Source organism: Cyprinodon variegatus, unplaced genomic scaffold (assembly GCF_000732505.1).
Source record: "Cyprinodon variegatus isolate N-32 unplaced genomic scaffold, C_variegatus-1.0 Scaffold55, whole genome shotgun sequence".
Classification (NCBI taxonomy): domain Eukaryota; kingdom Metazoa; phylum Chordata; class Actinopteri; order Cyprinodontiformes; family Cyprinodontidae; genus Cyprinodon; species Cyprinodon variegatus.
This window is the reverse complement of record NW_015150508.1, coordinates 1183374-1199674: the sequence shown is the minus strand read 5'-3', so window position 1 is coordinate 1199674 and position 16301 is coordinate 1183374. Positions and strand designations below refer to the sequence as shown.

General features: G+C 38.4%; 1 protein-coding gene across 12 annotated transcripts in view; it reads left to right on the top strand.

Annotated features, from left to right (window-relative positions):
* Positions 1-16301, top strand: part of baz2b (bromodomain adjacent to zinc finger domain 2B) — a 79573-nt gene that overhangs the window by 55590 nt on the left and 7682 nt on the right. For 2 of the 12 annotated variants that reach the window (XM_015371258.1, XM_015371252.1), the window contains exons 10-27: positions 152-421; positions 2637-2697; positions 2792-2900; positions 3710-3811; positions 5662-5884; positions 6318-6410; positions 7737-7798; positions 8010-8075; positions 8732-8797; positions 9046-9090; positions 9978-10010; positions 11927-11992; positions 12303-12443; positions 13260-13514; positions 13840-14063; positions 14458-14532; positions 14615-14846; positions 14927-14989. In XM_015371258.1, coding sequence (XP_015226744.1) covers positions 152-421; positions 2637-2697; positions 2792-2900; positions 3710-3811; positions 5662-5884; positions 6318-6410; positions 7737-7798; positions 8010-8075; positions 8732-8797; positions 9046-9090; positions 9978-10010; positions 11927-11992; positions 12303-12443; positions 13260-13514; positions 13840-14063; positions 14458-14532; positions 14615-14846; positions 14927-14989 — 2186 coding nt within the window. The remainder of the gene's footprint in view (positions 1-151; positions 422-2636; positions 2698-2791; positions 2901-3709; positions 3812-5661; positions 5885-6317; positions 6411-7736; positions 7799-8009; positions 8076-8731; positions 8798-9045; positions 9091-9977; positions 10011-11926; positions 11993-12302; positions 12444-13259; positions 13515-13839; positions 14064-14457; positions 14533-14614; positions 14847-14926; positions 14990-16301) is intronic. The other 10 variants (XM_015371261.1, XM_015371254.1, XM_015371263.1 and 7 more) reach the window with 7 other exon arrangements.

The window sequence follows — 16301 nt, the reverse complement described above, 5'->3', positions numbered from 1 at the left end:
GGAACGGGATGTCACTTAAGCTCATATGTGAGTCAAGGCAGGTGAGCAAATACTTTTGGCAATATAGTATATATATATAAAATTGTTATGAATTGATGCTCTTGAAAGTTTATTTCCTTCTTTTTTGTGTTTACTGTTCTTCCATTTCCAGAGTCTGACAGCAACTCTGACAGCGACATTTCAGGAAAGAAAGTGAAGGAGTTAAAGCTGCTGCCCTCTGGATCATCTAAGAAGGAAACGACTCCTTGCAGACTTACCAAAGGTCCAGAGCTACTGAACACCTCAACCAACCACACCGCCACCAGCTGCTCCCCTCTCAACCTACAGGTCATCAAGAGCCCCTCTGTTGCCACCAGCTCCAGTGCCTTGGCCTATCACAGCTCTGCAGGCTCTTCCTCCTATAGCCTAGCTTCTCCATTAGGTATTGTCTTCAAAATTGGATTCCATCACATATTTTAATTTCTAAATGCATTTTTCTTTCTTTTGCAATGTTTTATAATAGAGTTTGTGAGGACAAGTGCGACTGATTAATAGGCACCCTTGGTCAACACTTGACAATCCATTGTTCAAAAAGATGAAGCAAATGTTTCAGAGGCTTGTCGATGTGTGTTTAATGCTATTAGCCGTCTTATTTGAATACAGCTTAAAGTTATAGTGGAGGATGGTCTTTTTCCGGATGGATCATCATAGTAAGTGGTCCTCCTAATTGTCAATCATACTATTGATAGTTTACGTAAGGCCGTCCTACGTGCTCATCCTCATTTTCACTTACCTGTGGTGAGTCTCACATAGTGGAAAAATTGCAAATCTTCTTTTGGAAAGTGAGCTTGTATGAGCGATGCAAACAGCAACTTTTAAACAGAGTGTTCAAGAGGAGAGATGGACTTGTGCACGCGTTTACTAGGCATTCCCTCTCAGGAGCAGGTACAGGGTTGTGCATGTGCTTTTTTTTTTAAGTGGAGAGAGAGCGAGTCTTTTAAAAAATCTGCGAAAATCCTCCACTATACCTTTAATGATGCAGTTATGATTAAAAAGTGACACACCGTAAAGGTTCTGCACAGTGAGTCTGAAAAGTAGATCAAGATTCCCATTTTGAATATGTCGAGCAAAGATGCTCTGCTAGCAAACATTCGAGTTAATAGTTTTCTCTTAACAGTTATTTAAAATGTAAATTGTCATTGTGACTCTGCACATGTATTTTTTATGTAAGGTAATATTTGACACATTCTTGTTTTATGAGAAGACTCTGCATTGTTTTGCAGTAGTTGAGTTGTGTAGCTGTAAGGAATTCATGACAGGAACAAAAGCCAACCATCAATCTGAGTTAATGTCATAGAAGTATTTCCTGGAAATAAGTTGAAAATGCAAGGGGGGAACTAACGTAATGCCCATACTGAAATTACCAGTTAGGACCTTGCCTGCTGTAGATACAGCATTAATTATCCTTATTTTACTTTAGTATCAATGGTTTTGTTCAAAGAGGCTGAAGCACATTTATGTCTCAGAGCAAATCCGAACCATTATAGCCGTTAATGGAAACTTTTTTGGGAGGGTAATTTTTTTACGCTGCATCACTTCTTTACCTGATGACTTTGCTGAGATGCAATTAACTTATTATAATCTGTGATTGGCTTTTCACATGAACAGTTACGCTGCTCCTTTAAGTACAAAATAGGTTTCCTTTGGAAATAAAGACTATTTATTAAGTAGTTAAAGCCATAATAGGCAATCCATTTCAGTTATGTAAGAGAATTGTATACATGTAACAATTAATTATTACAAAGAGAATTAATAATGCATCAGAGGAAAAATGCTATTCACCTTTCTTCATGATAAAAATAAAGGAATAACTGACTCCAATCCAGACCTGTGTATTTAAAGATATTAGGGGAAAAAAGCTCTGAAAAGTGTCACTCTGGAGAGATCCACTGATTCTGAGAGTATTTTAACACAAAAGTAAACTCTTTGATTTTAATGGAAAGAAAAGGCTGTAAAGCTGTCGATGGAGTTTCCCCTTTGGAATAATGTGGCTATTTCCAACCTCACCATGAGGCTTTATGCCCAATAAGTCTCAGTGTTCAGTGTTTGGTACAATGTAAAGCCCAAGTAACTGCTCTGAAGATACTACCACATGTATAAAGAATGTAAGTACGCTGCCTAAAAGGAAATACACTCCCTTTAATACTCAGGTGAATATGAAGAGGGCTTGTTCCTCTTTGCAAGACAGGAAGGAGACAGTTTGTTGTCATAGCTCAACTGCAGCTCTAAAATCCTGTAGGGGCATGCCCAAGAGTCTTGACAAGTTACTTGGCACAGCAGCGAGGTTGATTTCCGCCACTTTCAATGAGAGAGCTCCCAGATCACAGAAAACAGGACATAGGTGTAACTAGCCAGGAAGCAACACGTTTACAGTCTTCCACCTGTGCTTTTTGTTCTCAGTTGCTTGATCTTCCCTTAAAAACATTTCTTTCAGTTTTTTTTTTATTTGACTTTAGTGCTCTTTCATAGCCCTCTAGTGAATTGTGCATTAAATATTGCATGTGTCACATGATGTTGGTAGTGGTGGGAAAAACAAAGATCACAGATGTGTGCTAGCTTCTCCGCTTTCCCTGATGGTCCATACCTTCTCTCTACAGGTCTGGGGAAAAGAAAGAGGGTGATGGATGAAAAGGATTTGATGGTTCCTCTGGAGTTAGGGTACGTACAAGAAACTCAGTCAGGAAAGACTGAGTATTTGTATTATATTTTTATGCACTGAGGTGATGGAACACCTGTTTTTCTATACTCCTAGGTGGCGGAGAGAAACAAGAATCAAGTCGGTGGGTGGACGCCCACAGGGTGAGGTGTCCTACTATGCACCCTGTGGCAAGAAACTAAGGCAGTACCCAGATGTGATGAAGGTAGCCTGTGCTTTAAGTGCCACATTTCGTCTCATTAGTGATACACCAGCAGACCTGTGGGCAAACCAATGAAAACAACTGGTTCTTAAGAAGAAGCATAGCGATAATCATCGCTGACAGCATATTTTTATGGTATAGCGTTTTTCTTTTAGGTACATTCATGGGTGAATTTTCAGCTTGCTCACAGAAATGTTTGTGTATCAGTAGTGGAGAACTCTGCCCCCTGCTTCTGCTTCAGCTGCTCTCCAACCTAAATCCCGCTCCCATCCCGTTTTCCATGACCCTAATAGTGAGAGACAGTATTCCTAGAATCACTTCTTGTGCCACTTTATTCACCTCTCCCTGCCGCCGAAATGATTAATGCTTAGTTTCAGGGGATGCACAATTTTGCCCGATTTGTTCAGTATTCAATTGTGTCTAGTCTTCTGTGTTTGCTTCATTGAAATTTCAAGCATAGCTTTTGTCCAAACTGCCTGAGTGTAGTGCTGACAAAAAAAATGTCTACGCAGTAACATTCGCTCACTTCTAGTCTTTTCAGCAGGCAGTAAAAGACTAGCAATGCCTCAGATAAATAGAAAGGGGCCAGAATTGTGCATCCCAAGGTCAGATCCATTTTTCACTCCTGAGAGCTTTTGCTCTTTTTTTGTCCCCTTGCTTTTATAATGATTAGTAGCACTGCACAGACGCTCTGTTGCCATAGACTTCCCCCAGTCTAGTGCCTTCCAATTGCTTTTCAATGTCGCTAATTTCGTATTTATTTTTTTTTCTCCCTGCCTAAACCAACGCCATTATTATTTTCTCTTCTGTAGTATCTATCCAGAAATGGAATAAGTGGCATCACGCGTGATAATTTTAGCTTCAGTGCAAAGATAAGGGTTGGTGACTTCTATGAAGCCAGAGAAGGACCCCAGGTGACTGCCTTTCATCTCTCTCTCTGTCCCTGATCCCTGTTCATCTTTTCATCTAGCTGCCGTCAAAGCTCCGTGCAGCAGTCACTGTCACTGATAGGAATCAACCTAAACCCTCAGTAGTCCAAGTTCATAGGCCTCTCTCTGTGCATGAAGAATGCAATAATCAGTTGACATTACTTCCACAGGTGACCACTGATGTATTTTAGCTATGTGCAAAAGTCTCCATCCATGCCTCATATTGTTTTTATTTCATTTTGCATCAATTTATACAGACTTTCTTATGACTGTTCTTATTACTTGTCACAGACCGGAAATGCTGTGAAATAATAGTCCTCATTAGAGTCTGCTTTCAATTTGTTTTTAAGAACTTTATTATAAGAAAATATGAGAAATGGTGACCCAACATAATATGTATATAAAATTACATAATATACATACATTTTTTTTTAATTTTTTTTTTAGATACAGATAAGATCACATCATGTGTAAAATGGATGTGCTGCTAGCTTTTGTGTTCCCAGCTAACCCATACCAGAGGCTGAAAGAACAGAACAACTTAAAGCCCCTGTCACACCTTGGCGAATTAGACCAGCGTATGCCTGATGCACGGAAAATCTGGCAAAAACACTGGCATATGTTGGATAGGTTATGGGTACATTTTGTATAAGTTATGAGCGGCACATACGGCAAATACTTCGAGAAGTTTTGAGCATGCTCAAAATTTCCTGGCGTATGCCAGCATATACCCATACGTGGGGCATAAGTTCCAGGTAAGTTATATGATCGTTTCCATGCGTTAAATGTAAGTAACTCATAAGTTGTGGCGTCCAGCTTATCCAAAATCTGAGTAACTTCTCCTCCAGACGTCATCCCCATCATAGGGTGAGCGAGGAGGTGAGTGTGATGGATCCTCCCTGCGTTCATGCCCACGACTACGACCAGCAAACTTCCTAGCAGGCATGACGCTGAATCTGCGCTGACTGCAAACCTTTTTTCTTTTTTTTCTTTTTTTTTTTTTGGGCGATAAACAGCAGTTAGGTTATTACCGCGATCAAAGACATCTTTTTATGCAGACGGGGTGCCTCCGGGTTGCTTGTGCATCATTTCATTATGAATACTCTATGTATACGCCCAAAATTGAAAAAATACACAAAAAGTTCAGCTTATTCTTAGGAGATTCTGGGACGTCAAGCATACGCTGGCTAAACCCAAAAGGTGTGACAGTTCCCTAATCCATTTAGCCTTTCTGTTATCTGCTGAATGCTTTGCTCTTTCTCACTGTCAGAATAAACTACAGATGTGTTGAGAAAGATAACACCTTCACTGTTAAAATAGTTGCCTGTATCTGTAACTTTATGTTTTTAAAAAACTTCCTGATATAGAAACTAGTTAGTTCTTCTTCCTGAGTAACGACGTCCATACCAAAGAATGTTGTCAGCCTTAGATATGTTGTGTTCACTGATTAAATTACATTCGGTTTCATACTTTGGAAAGTTGCCACTTGAGTAAAGTGCAAGAAAGTCTGGTTTGTTGAAGGCAAAATACAAAGAAAAAAGGCGTGGGTAAAGACTTAGTGCAAAGTTCCTTATGGCTGTGATGCAATGAGTTTAAGGACAAAGTAGGTGTGCTGCAGACAGAAAAATTGACTCAGAGTACACTGATGGGAAGAGAAACAGATGCAATAAAATGTAAATTTAGTCTGTAGTTTTCTGGAAACAAATAAGTCCAATATTTTTTTAGAATGAATGACTGAATTTATTTAATGAAGATAAACGCTTAAAAGCGGATTTATCGGTTTCAGCTCACGTTGTCCTCCATTTTCTCCATGTGCTACTGATTTATTTTTCCAGGGTTTACAATGGAGCCTGTTGAAGGAAGAAGAGGTTGTTCCTCGAATTTTGGCGATGGAGGGTCGCAGGGGCCGCCCTCCGAACTCCGAGCGGCAGCTAGTGGGGGATGTTACCAAAACTGGTCGCCGCAGGAAGGGACGACCTCCCAACGTCGGCGATCCGCTCGTAACCGAAGGGCCCAGCCCCAGTGAGGTCAAACTTCTGCGCAAGCTGGAAGCTCAAGGTAAGGACAGGAAATGAGCCTTAATATGTGTTTGTTATAAATACATGGGTCATTAATCTCCCCATCGTTATGCAGGTAGTAGAAGCTGAAAGTCTTGTAAAAAATATTAATTATTTTAGACATTTATTTCCTTGTGTTGCCAATTTTTATTTCCATGGCATTTGTCTTTATATTTCTGCTTTTCTGCCTTTATTAATAGTATATTTTCAAGGTTTATCATAGATCTTTTCTTGGCTTTGATAAAATTCTGCTAATACTTTGAAAACAGTCCTACAAGCTTTCAAAGTATTAGTTTAACATCTATAATAACAAGCAAACTCTGAAACAGTCCCCCATAACAGATATAAAGAGAGACATCCAATGCTATGGTACATTAGAACAATATTTATGTATTCCCCTGATGTTTTTCACTGATATTGTTTTCTCTGTGCAGAAATTGCCCGACAAGCTGCCCAGATGAAACTGATGAGAAAACTGGAAAAGCAGGCACTGGCACGTGCAGCCAAAGAAGCTCGCAGACAGCAAGGTGAGAGAGCATGGAGCGATAAACATGCTGGTGCAGGTTATTCACTTGGTCAGACTGACACTTCCAACTACTTTGATCTGAATGAGTGCAGTATGAATACCAGCAGGTCCTTTTTTGAGCTCATGCTGCTCTTACAGCCTTTGTTTGTGTCGATGTTCATCTTTAAAGCGCAAGCTTTAATCTTCTCCTTACTCTAATCTATTTGCTACCATGCTGCTAGTTCATTATGCTTATAGATTTTTTTGTATTTTGGATATGCATGATAATGACTTTTAAAAAATGAAACACCATTAGCTAAGCCTCCAGATGTTTAACTTTTAAAAATGTATTTCATCTTCTTTTAATTTTATATATATTTATTATCTATAGTACAAAGCGTCAAATATAGTCGCCTTTCTGTAAAAAAAAATAAAAAATTCTGTTTCTGCCAGCAGCTTATTTCCATCATCTGATGATCAGCCAAACTCAAAATGACATTTGATCATGTTTAAATCGCTCTGCTTGTTTTAGGAATTGTTTTAAAACTATCCAGACTTTTGTTAACATTACCTAAGGCCTGAAATTGATCCATCTTTTGTTTTGCTTTTATTAAACACTGTTATTCAAGATAATCTTAAAAAACCTCATTTGGACCCTAAAATTAACCTAAAAATGTGAATACTTTGAAGTCTTTGTCATTGAATGAGTTTTAAAGTTTAGGTTGCTCAAAAATCTCGACTCATAAGAATCAAGCTCTTGTTTATATTCAGTGCAGTTGGAAATAAAACCTCATTATAATTAATCATTAATTCAATTAAATTATTGATCCAAAATTGAGATTAAATGTTGTTATAACTCAGGTCTACTACGTGGTAATCTGGTAATCTTTCTGTTAGTGTTTATTGTGAGGATTACAGGTAGTATTCAAGAAAGTATATTTGTTTTTAATTTTCTATTTATTTTAAGTTCATAAATAGAATTTTACTCAAATGTAATCATTTAATATGATATCTTAAAATAGTTTAAGGTAGGAGCATTCAGCATCTTATTTTTACACTTTAAAGTAAATATGTATATATAAGTATAATAAAAGCATCAATCTCTTCACAAGAATTCTTTCAGGCCCTAAAGGAATCATAAAAACTCATTATAACCTCAGTAGAACAATAATTACTTATGAGGCTTAACTAAGTAATTCATCTGTTTTATTTACATACTGCTTATAACAAATCATTTAGTCAAATATTTGTTGTGTTAGTGTTCCCCTAACACATTCTTGCTGGGTTTTTTTTTTTAAGTTTATTCTTCTTTTTTTGTCATAAAAACACTAACCTTGTCTCTTTGCAGCTATCATGGCAGCAGAGGAGAGGAGGAAACAGAAGGAACAGATCAAGATTCTTAAGCAGCAGGTGTGTACTGATGTTTATAGGTTTATTTATTTTAATAGCAAGCACCTTTAAACTTTAAATTGCTGATTTCTGTCACCACTTCTTCTCGCCATCTTTTTTTTTTTTATCTAATGAAAAGTTCAATATTTGGAAGGAGATTTTGTCAGTGGATGTTGTCAATTGTTGGGATTATGTTATTATTATTATTCATTATTATTTATTTATTTTTCAGGAAAAGATCAAGCGCATTCAGCAGATTCGAATGGAGAAAGAACTGAGAGCGCAGCAAATTTTGGAGGTAGAGAATCTGATCCAACAGCACCTCTGATTAAACAGAGCATTCCTGGATTGCTGGAGCCCCCAAGTCCATAGTGTTTTAATCTTCCTAAAGCTCATTACTGAACAGCAGCATGCATTGGAGGGAGTTGCGTCTTCTTAGGCATAATTCCACATGGAACTAATGCTAAATTGGTCTTGGCTGACGGGTGTTGAATATTAAAATGGATGTTGCTGCCTCTTCAGACCTTATTTAAATTGGACAGAAAAGTCTTTTTTTTTATCAGACAACAGTAACAGTTTAGCATAAATGGGTCAAGGGAGAAAAAAAGTGCTGTTTGCCGCACACAAACACGTATTCCAAGTTGCACACACGTTCGCACATCTGCAGACGCACACAATTATTCTGTATGAGCTTCAAAGTGTTTTAACAGGACTAAATCAATTTTGAGTTGACACGGTTGGCAAGCCACACTTAACAGGAGGCTTCAACATTTTTACAATTACACGTTAAAGAGATACATTATTCATTCCCTCTGTTTTACAAATTTGACTGGCATTCAGGAGCGTGGAAATCTTTGCTCAAGCCAGAAAGCTGCAAACAGTCACTTTACGTGAAACAAAGCTCTCAACCAAGACTGATTGATGTGTTCCTGTCACTGTAATCTTTATTCATAGGCCAAACGGAAAAAGAAGGAAGAAGCTGCCAATGCCAAAATTTTGGAAGCTGAAAAACGCATAAAGGTATGTTTACGTTTCATCAGTAGTCACTAAAGGACATATTGTAATGTACCTTTTTTTTTTAATGAGGATGATTGTGTCAATTAAAAATATATAATGGGTTTTTTTCCTGCTTGGAAAGCATGAAGCAAATAAATGAAAACCAGTGTTTGAAATAAGCTAAAATCCCATCTGTCAGTAGTCATTTTCATGTTTTGAACTGGAGGGGAGCATATCAATTTTTCCCTCTTTATTTCTGTCTCCCTCTCAAGGAGAAAGAGTTAAGGAGGCAGCAGGCGGAGATTCTTAAACACCAGGTAAGCTTCAAGCGGAACTTTCCTAGACTCTTAAGTGCATTGTTTACTAAAGTAGGAAGGCATGTAGCCTGGGCATGGGCTGGGATGAGATTCTCGCCTCGAGGCAAAACACAACGGATTCCCACTATCATGGTGTTTGCACAATAACCGTTAATCAAAATGAAAGTCATGACCGCATTTCTTTTATGTGAAAAATCTAAGCAATAATTTATGTTATCACAATAAAGTTTCCACATTATCTATTACATTTCCTTATTGGAATTTTGTTATAAAAAACAATATTCTTAGTTAAATTTAGGGGAACTGCTCCAGTGCTTAAGCTCAGGTTTTAATAACTGTATACTGGTCTGCATTTTGTTGAGTAACAGTGAGAATAATAAGTTGGATTTAGCTCAGGAAGTTAGCCTGCAGCCCGTTGCTTAATAGATTTAGATTTAATCTGCCAGTTGTAGTTTCTTTGTAAAATCATGTTAATTAGGATTAGATGTGTGTGTTTTTAACTTCAATATCATTGCTGTGTCATCACTAGAACAATATCCAAACAGCTAAATATTTCTGTCCTGTTAGCAATTAAAGGAGCCCCTTTTTCAGCCAGCTGACTTGCAGTGTGCTGTTATAATAAGTAGGGTAGAGGCAGAAATGTTTTTTAAGTCTTAAACCAGTAGTCATCCAGCCCATGCCTGATTTAGCTATAGCATTCCTTGAATGTGTGTGAGCATACGTTTGAATATTCTAAATGGATGTGTGAGAATCTGAAGAATGAATGAGATTAGATCCAAAACATGTTTTTAATGACATGCTCCAGTATTGCTCTTCATTGAACTCCTTGCTTATTAGTATTGGTGATCACTTCTGTTCCATAATACTTTGCCAACTCTCTCTGCCAGGAGTTGGAGAGGCATAGACTAGATATGGTATGGGTATGTTTATTTTTGTACATCTAACACCTGCATCGTGTAACTGGTTGTGTTATGGTTGTCATAGCAATGCATTAAGTGTAGCACTGGCTGCTGTCATACTACATTCTTCTGCATGGCTTTCCAGCAAAACCAACAAAAGAGAAAAAGAGTCAGTATGCTGCCTCCATCTGCTCGTCCTGAGGGACAACTGACCCTGTCACGGTGGCCAGGCAGCTTCTGTCCCCCTCCCCCTCCCTTGCCCTCCCCCCTTCTACTCAAAATGCATTGCAAAGACTGCTCAGCAATCCACACTCACTGTCTGAGAGCGAGAGAGAGCGAGCGCTCGAGGAGTTTCCATCCATCACGCACATCGTCTAACTGTTGTATCGGAGTAGCTTGTGTTACCCATGAGTGCTTGACGATTTCAGCCCAGAGATCGAGCTTGTGTCTGTTCGTCCGTGCATCTGTTCTGCAGTCCATAGAGTTCTGGACTTTAACCTGCCCCATGCCAGCCTCTCTGTCATTCACTGTTCCTGTACTTTGCACAAAGAATGAAAACGGCTACTAGGAGTCATTTTGTCTCCATGGTGGTGGCACTTCCAGGCACATTTCCCCCACAGTTTGAACTTTGCTTTCAAAATAGACTAAGTTCACAAAGGGATTAAGCTCATACACGATTCCACCATGATGACAAAAATGCTTCTGAGTAGTGGGTTTTGTTTGTTTTGTTTTTATTTGGCCTGGCTCTCCTGCTTGTAGACCTTTTTTCACTCATACTACACAATTGCAGCTGAATCTAAAGATCTATCCATCTAGTTTTTAAAATGAATGAAGAAATAATTTCCTAGCCCTCCCTTAGCCTTCTTATATGTTCCTTCAAAGGAATTTAGAGGATAAAAAGTGAGATACATGAAGAAATGTTTCAATTTCAAGCAAATTTTTTGTCCCAACGTCCCTTTCTTCTTAGGGTTTTAGGGTTAAAAGAATGTGCAGGTTTCATTTCCTTTTTTATTTTACCTGTTTGTTTTTTTTATCTTTGCATTTGACACAAAACAGCAAATAAGGAAAAAATAACCGAAGAGCAGAACTTGTGGTGTCTAGCCTTTTTTGTTTGTTTATAACGATGAGAAAACTATCCACACAAACAACCTGGTTTAGTCTCCATGTGCTGAAAGTTCCTCCAGACAAACCCTAACAGTAGCAACAGGATCACAGAGGGAATTATGGGCTGATACAGAGGAACAGAAAACCGTAAAGAGATCAAATAACATGATAGTCAGTCACTGATGAGTCCTGTGCCCTTTTTGCAGTGGGCGTTGTATCATGCACCGGCGAATAACACAGATGTCTCATCCTCAGCAGTCACATTTTGTGCTAATACTTCAGCTGCCAAAACCACTAAAGTGGAACTGCTCAGTTTGCTTTTTAACTATCTGTTCCTCTTTGTCATTCCCTCACTAGATATTACTGGCCTGAGCCTGAAAATAAGGATCAGCGTCGACTAGCGTCATTTTTTTGCTATTATTGTTTTGATTACAACGGCCGGGTGGCGCGTCAGGCCACTTGTTGGAACTAGCATTTTGTTGCTTTTGTTGTCAGCTTTAGTTTAGAGGCGCCGTCACCGATTCAAGCTGCTTCTTTTTTCCTTTTTTTTTTTTTTTTTTATTTAGCCTCTCATCACATCTACTTTGTATCGCATTTTTGTGTTGCTTTTTTGGTTGTCATCGTACTACCGTACTGTTCACTTATGCTTCCACCATACATGTGAAAAGTGTATACATGTGAAGCATTGTTTTGTGTTTGTTGGAGTATGGTGCCTCTAATGAATTCACAGTTTTACATTAATACATAAGCAACTCAGTCGACCTTGAGTGCTGTTTGTACAGTTTGTGCTCCTTAATGCGTCCCCCTTTTTTATTTATTTTTTTGCATTTTAGGAGAGGGAAAGGAGGAGGCAACATGTAATGCTGATGAAGGCTGTTGAGGCCCGCAAGAAAGCAGAGGTAGTTCACATGCACTCCACTGAATGCAGAAACGCACACATGCACACACTATAAAAAGGGCCAAAGTCATTATTCTCTCCATGAATTCCTGCTTTTTTCCTTCCGTTATACACTTTCACTTCTTTTTTTTCCTCTACTCTCCTGCCGAGTTAAAGGATTCTGGCCCTTAAGCACTTTTCCTGCGAATGCGCAGCAGCATTAAGGCTGAATTCTAACACTGCTCAGCAAACTCATGCAAAGCCCCTTGTCTGTTTTTACACACAAACGCACACACTTGCCTTAATGCTTTCCCAAAATTTTGACTCTCTAGGAGCGTGAACGCTTGCGGCAGGAGAAAAGGGATGAGAAGCGATTGAACAAAGAGCGTAAACTGGAGCAAAGGAGACTGGAGCTGGAGATAGCGAGGGAACTGAAGAAGCCCAATGAAGATATGTGTCTCTCTGACCATAAGGTTGGTGTTCTTATAAACAGAGTTTTATTGGTGATGGTGCACTAGCTATAATAGACTTATTGTGGCTGAGTTGGGCAAGCACTTTGGGTCAGTCTGAAATCATATGATTATTAATAATTAGACATGTCTTCCCCCTAGTGGTTGAACTCATGAACTACACAATGTAGCACACAAGCTGCATTATCGGTAATCTGGAAGTCATCATCATGTGTTTCTATTTTTTCTATGCATGTACAGGTGTATCTTACCACTTTGGCATACTCATATATAGGTTATTTAAATATATAGAGACATATTCCAGTTGTTGAGGTTAATTTTTAATGTTTCAACTAATGAAAATACCCACTCAGCTTCTGGAAATATATCTATAATATATTTCTATATTTCTATATCCATATTATTTTTATAAACTAGAATATAACTCAAGAGTAAAATTCAAAGATACATCATACACATCTTCCTTTTCCAGGATGCTGAGGTAGTTAATGGAAAGTTGAGTGGAAGAAAAAATGTGTGGTATAAGATGTGTAAGATGACTGTGAAGCAGACACTAAACTAGTTCTGGGATATTTACAAGATGTTGCTGCTTTAAAAGCTGCCACACTCTAATGAATCGGGGAGGAATTGAATGCCTCATTATAATACTCTGTAATGCATCTATAAAATGTTACTTTAATTGTCAAATAAATAAACATTTTGATAATAAAGTAATGTCATCTGTACGTTAGCTAATATCTTGCTTATTGACTTTTAAGTTTTTACAGACCACAACAGCAGCAGCTATCAATCAAACTTTCCCTTCTTCTCTGTGTCCAGCCTCTCCCAGAGTTCTCCCGGATTCCTGGCCTCATCCTCCCTGGACAGGCCGTGTCAGACTGCCTCATGCTGATGCAGTTCTTGAGAGGCTTTGGCAAAGTTTTAGGGCTTGATTTGAATGCCGATGTCCCCACCCTGGGAATGCTGCAGGAGGGCTTGCTGAATGTTGGGGACAGCATGGGCCAAGTTCAAGACCTCTTGGTCAAACTGCTCTCTTTAGCAGTCTGTGATCCTGGTTTACCACCTGGACAGAAGGTGAAGAACTGACTTAATTAGGGAAAAATTTTAGGCTTTGTAAATCTTTAAAATGATAATATGTAATTGTTTTCACTCTGAAATACTGATAGTTAAAGCCTTAAAGATGGAGTTTGAATCTTGGACTTTCTTTATTTTTTTAATGTAAAGTTTAGTGGAAGAAAAAAATTCTACTGTTATAAGTTCTAAATTCAAACTGTAGTAATTAATAAGAAAACATGTATCTTATTACCTTATGAATAAATCCCTCTGACGAACTTGAATTCAGAAAGTAAATGTAAGGTCTCAAACTTTTTGTCTTTTTCATCAACTCCCTCACAATCAGACGAAAACCATGCTGGGGGACCACCTGACCAACGTTGGCATTAACAGGGATAACGTCTCTGAGGTGCTACAGATGTACATGAGTGCCCACTGTGCCAACACGGATCTGGCTCCTTTGGCCCTCAGTCTGAAGACCAAAGCCTTCCAGGCTCACACGCCTTCCCAGAAGGCCTCCATTCTTGGGTTCTTGGCTAATGAACTGGCCTGCAGTAAAGCTGTTATCAGGTAGGAGAAGAAACACAAACTGAAAACTGGCCAGACTATCTCTGCTTTAATTACATCATGCCTGGTGGTTCTAAAAGCGCTCAGCATTGTTCTAATTTTTTCTTTCTCTCGCTGTGGTTGCTAAAATAAAAAAAAGAAATGCAGCTCATATATTCATATCAACTGTGGGCTTAATGTTGAAAGTTTTTCACAAGGCAGTTATTATTTAGTTAGTTTGAAAACAATTAATAAAGGGCAGTAATTTGCAGTGCTTTTAAACAAAGTGTAGAAGTAATTTGCTCTCTGGGATACACGCTGTTACATCATTTTTCCTTTGCTTTCTCTAGCAACCAGTTAATCTCAACATTAATTAAAAGCACAATTGTAATTAACAGTAATGCATTTCCTGTTGCAGTGAGATTGACAAGAATCTGGATCAAATGGCAAACATGAGGAAGGACAAGATTATTATGGAAGGAAAACTGAAGAAGTAAGTTTTCCTGCATTCCGGTGCTTTAAGAAAATGTTTTTTATTTTATTCAGTGCTAAACTTGTTGTGCATGTCGACGCAGGCTGAAGACCATTTATGCCAAGCGAACTGGGAAGAGGGAGGCCAGCACTGGTGTGGAAGAGAACCAGTCGATTGGTACTCCGTCCTCTGCTGCCAAACGCAAGAGGAAGCTTGGAGGAGACAGTGAGGATGATGACGACGACGATGATGACAGTGACGAGCAGGCAGAGGAGGACGATGATGATGAGGAAGAGGAAATTAAAAAGGTTAAAAAAGTGGAGACCTTTGATGAGGTAAAACTAAAGCGGATGTATGTGAACGCTTGTTATCAAAGCTGACCTTATTTTAATCACTTACACTTTCCTCCCATCAGGACGAAGTTGACCACGCCACCAGTATTGAGGAGCTGGAGAAGCAAATAGAGAAATTAGCTAAGGTACACTCCTCTGTAGAATGAGTATGTGGTATGACGAGCTAATTACTTAAACCATAAATGTTTAAGTCAAATTGGCTGTTGCTAATAATGTGTGATTGCATGCAGAACACTGAGAGATTGAAAAAGTCTCCTGGGAAGTCTTGCACAAAGAGATAAAGCAGAGAAACAATGATCATTACAGCTGTTTGTTATTTTTAGCATTACTAGGCATGATTATGGGGTGCTTATTTCCATGTCAGCATCAACATTTCCTTCCAGCTGTTAAACACATCTTCATTGAAAGAACAAGTAAAACGAGACACCACTCTCTTAACAAAATTAGAGAAAGCTAAAATGATTTATTTCTAGGCTCCTAAACAGTTGGGAAATGTCTGAAAAAATATTGATTTTGCTTTCTATCCCCTATTTTGTCCATCAATCCATCTATACATAAATATACACTGTATATACATACATGCATACATACCGGTACATACTTGCATATTAATAGAGTAAGGTGGTCTATGGAAAGCTGTTTCTGTATGCAATTTTTTGACAACATTTATAACGTCTCATATACCAATTATTTTAAATTGGTGCACTCTTTGTGCATATTTATATTGCCGTGGGGATGTTAATTAGCCTATTAAATTACCTTAATAATGTGTCACATAGTGCTCAATATTCCTTATTCTGCCAGATTACTCAAAACATGAACTAGTTCTAAGCTAAAGAGCAGATTGCAGGCTAGAGCCTCACTTTTATCAGTGTTTAGAAAAATATGTGAGGAATTGATTTTTGAATCTAAATGATCTTTATATAGGAACTATTTAGGCTTTTTTTGTGTTGCTTTTCTGTGAAATTTTACTTCTGTATCTCAAACAGGTAGCTGAAGTGACGTAACTCTTGTGAGTCTGCTTAGCTTTGCAGCACTAAACATTGGATAACAATGCTAATTCACACAATGAAGAGACTTAAATATGTACAACTACACAAATGATGGACCTGAGGCCTTAAGTTATAAGCCTGTGAATTAATTTGTTGCTGTATCGAAAAAGTAAAATCACTTATTACAGTCACAGAAATCTTACAGCTTGTCCTCAGAGGGAAACTATGCATTCCAATAGTTTAGTCCAGTAGCTTCCTGCCATTTTTCAGTACTACAGATGTCATTCTGAGAGATTTTGCACAGTGATCTGTTTGTAACACTTGAAAACAGATCAGAGAAAAATCTCTGGGGGTTAGTAGTGAGAAACACCAGCTGCCGATGGGGCGATGTCCGTTGTTTTTTGTGCAATGCTAGGGAATAGATCTGGTTTTCTCCAGCTTTCAT